Genomic DNA, 4,903 nt, shown 5'->3' on the forward strand with positions numbered 1-4,903 from the left:
AAAGATTTTTATCTTTTCAAATTATTAATTTTTTAGATTTAGTTTATTATTTAAAAAAAACATTTTAAAAAAATATTAACTTTTAAGAATAATTTTTCCATAAATTTTTCGCAAAACTATTCTGATGGAAGAAATGGAAAACTAACTTTCTCTAGATAAAAATAAAATCTTAATACAATAAAAATGTTTATATTATTTTTATTTATTTATTTAATTATTTTCGTAAAAAATATTTATAACAAATCAAACAAATTTCTATAGTTGTTAATAATATTTTTGAGATTTATGATTCCGAAAATAATGATAGATGAAAAAGTTTATCTGATAGCAAACGCGGATTATGATACGAGATACTGTGTGAACTACGTGTCCAAAACCGAACAACACTTACGCGTGGACCTTGGTTTTCAATAATATAATAATAGAAAAAGAAGCACAAAGTTATGGAAGCTTCGACTTTGCATATTTTTTACTCTTCACTTTGTAGTTTAGTTTAAGCCTTTCCACCTTTTTATTCTTGTCTCTGCAAAATTCTCCAAAACCCCAACTCAACGCTAACTTGTTCCTTTCTTTGTTCCACTTCTCTGCTTCTGGGTATGTCACTCTCTCCTCAAATTCAATATTTGTCAACACACCAAGAAACAACACATTACCTTGTTAATTTCGTGTATGCTTATGCATATGTTGTCTCTTTAATTTTGTATTGAGATTGGTTATAATTCCAAGTTATATATCTATTGTTAACACAATATTCCGGATGTTGGTTTGAATGGTTGGTTTAGACTTTAGGAGTTTTATTCATCATTGGTTATTTACAACTAAGTTGATTGTTTTCTTTGTGAATTTGAGCTTTGGAAATTGGAATCTTAATCCTGGAAAACAGATTCTCCCTCGATCCTCAAACCCCCATTACTCAGATAATGAAAATTTATGTTAGTATTAGTCAGGACACAGGTCAATGTCAATTCATATGTGGCTTTAATTTTCTGTGTGATGCATCAATTATTGTTCATGAGATGAGGCTTCTATAACATGTTGGTAATAATTTGAGTGATCAAAGGACAACGGTGAGTAGTTTAGTAATAATTTTGGTTGTTTTGCAGCTCTGTATGATTGTTGGTGTTGATGCAATCCACAATGGTTAACTATTAGCACACTGCTTGCAACTGCAAGAAACACACCAAAAGCTGATAAGAAAATGCAGTTATATCATCATCCATTGGATTTGGACAGCCAGAAGGTGAGACTTGCATTGGAGGAGGAAGGTGTAGATTATACATCTTACCATGTCAATCCCATAACTGGCAAGAACTTGGATTCCTCTTTCTTCAAGGTGAATCGCCGCGGAAGGATCCCGGTTTTCCAAAATGGCTCTCACATCATTTACAATACTATTGATATAATCCAGTATGTCCTATTCTTCACACCCTTTTTGTTTCATTCTATTTCTTCTTACATGAATAGATCTGCATAATAGGATCCTATTTTTGAAGTTTATTGGAACTTGAAATTGAAATTACTAAAAGAAGTTGAAAATTTGATTGCTGTTATATTCAAATACATCATTACTCCCAAACCAATTTCCTTAAAAGCAGCAAATTGTGTATGCATTGTAGATATGGAATGGTTTGTATAGTTTACTGAAGAGTGTGTACAAATTTGAATGTACTTGTTATGTTCCAAAGTTCAAACGGAAGTGTTATAGTTGGATTGAATGTTCAGGTACACAGAAAGAATTGCTGTGGTTTCCACCGGGGCTGAGACTGAGAGTATCAGTGCCAGTTGCAAGGAAGTGATTGAATGGATGCAGAAGATACAAGATTGGGACCCCAAGTTTTTCACACTTTCACACATACCAGAGAAATATCGCCTTTATGTTTCCAAGTTCATAAGGCAAGTGGTGATCGCTCGCATGTCAGAATCACCTGAATTGGCAGGAGATTACCACAGGAAGTTGAAAGAGGCCTATGAGACTGAAGAGAAATTGAAAGAAGAAGATGTTCTGAGAAGGGGCAAGGAGCATTTGGTTAAACTGCTTGATGAGGTTGAGATGCAGCTTAGTGAAACACCTTATTTGGCAGGTCAAGATTTTACCATGGCTGATGTGATGCTCATTCCAGTATTAGCTCGTTTGAAACTCTTGGATTTAGAGAATGAGTACATAGCTGGAAGGCCAAACATTGCTGAGTACTGGATTCTGGTTCAGCAAAGGCCTAGTTATAAAAAGGTGATTGGGAAGTACTTCAATGGTTGGAGAAAGCACAAAACACTTTTAAAAACATGGTGCTTGGTTCGTGTAAGAAGTTTGCTGAAAAGGTACTAGTGCAGTAATTGTGTGAACAGAGATTTTACAAATTCCAATACACAAACATAGAAGAAACTCTGATGATAATAGAATGACGTTCAGTTGAGTTGAACTGGTTTTCAAACGCATCCTATATCTCATTGAACTACATGATTTACTGCTGCTTTTATGTACATTGATTCTGATACTTGTAAATGCAATCAAAGAAACATAGGCTAATTTATATACATTTTCTTGCTTTGTTCAAAGAACAACATGAACAAGAAGGCTCTGTTTGATGAATGACTAGAGACAATATTACATCTGCTCTCAGAGAGACCAAGTCTCTATGTGACATTAAGATTGACTATCATTTTAATTTGTGAAATTGTGAGACGATAATAGTTCTTTAAATTAAAAAATAATATATATATATATATATACAAATAAATTTCTAAAATTGAAATTTATTAATCACATTACATCGTTCTGTTAATTTCATTATGGACTAGAAAGATAGCTGGTACTATCATGGACTAAAATGATATTGATTTAACTTTAGTGATTTATTTAATATTTTTTTAATTTCAAAAACTACTGTAACAACCTCTCACAATTTTATAAACAAAAATAATAGTTTATTGGTAACATTAAACAGTATGGTGAAGCTACAAATGTTCATTGTTTCAATTGGTATTTTGGTTGGTATTCGAAATCTCAAGTTCGAATCTTGAATTTAATAAAAAAAATAACATTAAGAGTAATAATCTTAACACAGTCAAGATTTCAAGAGAAATTAATCAAAAGAATACTCCTACAGATATGATCATCATTAAAAATACTATAAGGGAAGTTACTATAGTCATTGTCTCGAGACAAAATATTGAGCCTTTAGTTTGTTCAAGCAAAAGGGTTTAATAGTATGTGTTGTAAAAATAATATCATTGTAAACTAATGAAAATATCATTACACAATTGGTTTAATAGTATCGGTTGTAGACACCTATTCTGGTTTAATCTGTTATGGTCAATTGATTTTGCATAGATCTTGGAATATTAATATTTTTCATGTGGTCCATGAAACAAACTTAGTAGCTAAATGTTTGGCGGATCTAGCTCATCACGGAGTCATAGGTTTTACTATTTTTAATGATCCACCCTTGGCGTCTAGGGGTTTGATTTGGTAAGATTTTAGGGGTTATTTGTACTTCTGCATCTCTGTTGTGTAATTTTCCTTTGACAGCAAAAAAATATATATATTTAACTTACTTAATATGTAAGTATTTTTTTTAAAAAAAATCTTTATCGGAGAAGATGGGAAGATTTTAGGAAGAAAAAATTTATTAAAAGTGATGTATAAATCACATGACATGCATCTTTGAAATTAGGGAAGGTCAGCGTAATATTTATTCAATTTTTAAAAATTCTTTTTATATATCTAAATTATGAAAGATATCAGACGTAATCATAAAAAATATAAGGGGTATGAGTTTAATTTACTCTAAATTATTTTTGTTTTTGTACCAAGAGATAAATTGTTAAAATGTAACACTTGTATTAGTTAAAAGAGGAAAGTGTTTATTTAACAAAAAAAAAAAAATAATGCAATATTAACATATGTGATGGGATGTTAGTAAAAAATATATTTTGTTAATTTTTTTTTTAACGAAAGCAAATGAAACTTTAACGGAATATATTAGAATATATAAAAGGAAATCACTGTAGTTTTTATTATAAGAGAATAAAATAAAATAATATAATATTTGTATTTTTCAAGAGGAACGAAGGGTAATTTTATTTTTTTTTTTGTTCGTCCCTGGAGTGTTCACTGTCGACAGCAGTGACTAATCTCCTCGCTACGTTGGAGGCACCTCAAAGGGTGGGATAGCTGGCCCCAAGATTTAACGCAGCTGCATACACAAGGCAGGATTCGAACCCTGACCTTGCTTAAGCGTTGATTTTGAACGAAGGGTAATTTACTCAAGTCATTAAAATCATATATTTAAACTTACTTATTGTGTAATTAGTATTTTAGCATGCATATTGAATATACTAAATATTTATTATATTTAAATAATTTATAATAAACTATGTATATATATACACACACTATATTAGAATACATATATTATATTTATGTAAATAGATATAAATTATAATTATTAATATTTTGTCTTAAAAATATTTTAAATTAATTTATAAAAATAATAAATAAAAAATGAAATAGATAAGAAATTAAAAAAAAATCTAAAAGACCTTCTATTACAGAAAAATGTCAAAGAGTTTGTTTGGACGAACATCTTTTTTAAAATTTTATTTAATAAAATATTATATAATAAGAATTAATGTTATAAGTGCTTAAAATTCAATAAGTAGTTATATATATATATATATATATATATATATATATATATATATATTAACAAGTAGTTATATAATTTTAAAGTGTTTGGATGTATCATTATTTAAGTAGTTATAAAATGTTATCTTATTTTAAAAAGTAAAAAATAATAATTAAATTTTGACTGAAAATAAAATAAAATAAAATAAAAATATTTTTAGTCCCTACAAAATAAGTTGATTTTGATTTTAGTCCCATAAAATTTTTGCTTTATTTCTC

The 4,903-nt window shown here is 29.0% G+C and overlaps 1 protein-coding gene across 1 annotated transcript; it reads left to right on the plus strand.

The window, feature by feature from the left end:
- The first annotated feature begins 434 nt into the window (after positions 1-434).
- Positions 435-2,587, plus strand: LOC109803730 (glutathione S-transferase TCHQD). Its single transcript, XM_020365414.3, has 3 exons — positions 435-594; positions 1,104-1,407; positions 1,723-2,587. The coding sequence occupies exons 2-3, from the start codon at positions 1,199-1,201 to the stop codon at positions 2,321-2,323; spliced, it is 810 nt and encodes a 269-aa protein (XP_020221003.2). The 5' UTR covers positions 435-594; positions 1,104-1,198; the 3' UTR covers positions 2,324-2,587.
- Positions 2,588-4,903: the final 2,316 nt, after the last annotated feature.

This window comes from Cajanus cajan, chromosome 9, assembly GCF_000230855.2.
Source record: "Cajanus cajan strain Asha chromosome 9, NIPB_CcT2T_4, whole genome shotgun sequence".
Classification (NCBI taxonomy): Eukaryota; Viridiplantae; Streptophyta; class Magnoliopsida; order Fabales; family Fabaceae; genus Cajanus; species Cajanus cajan.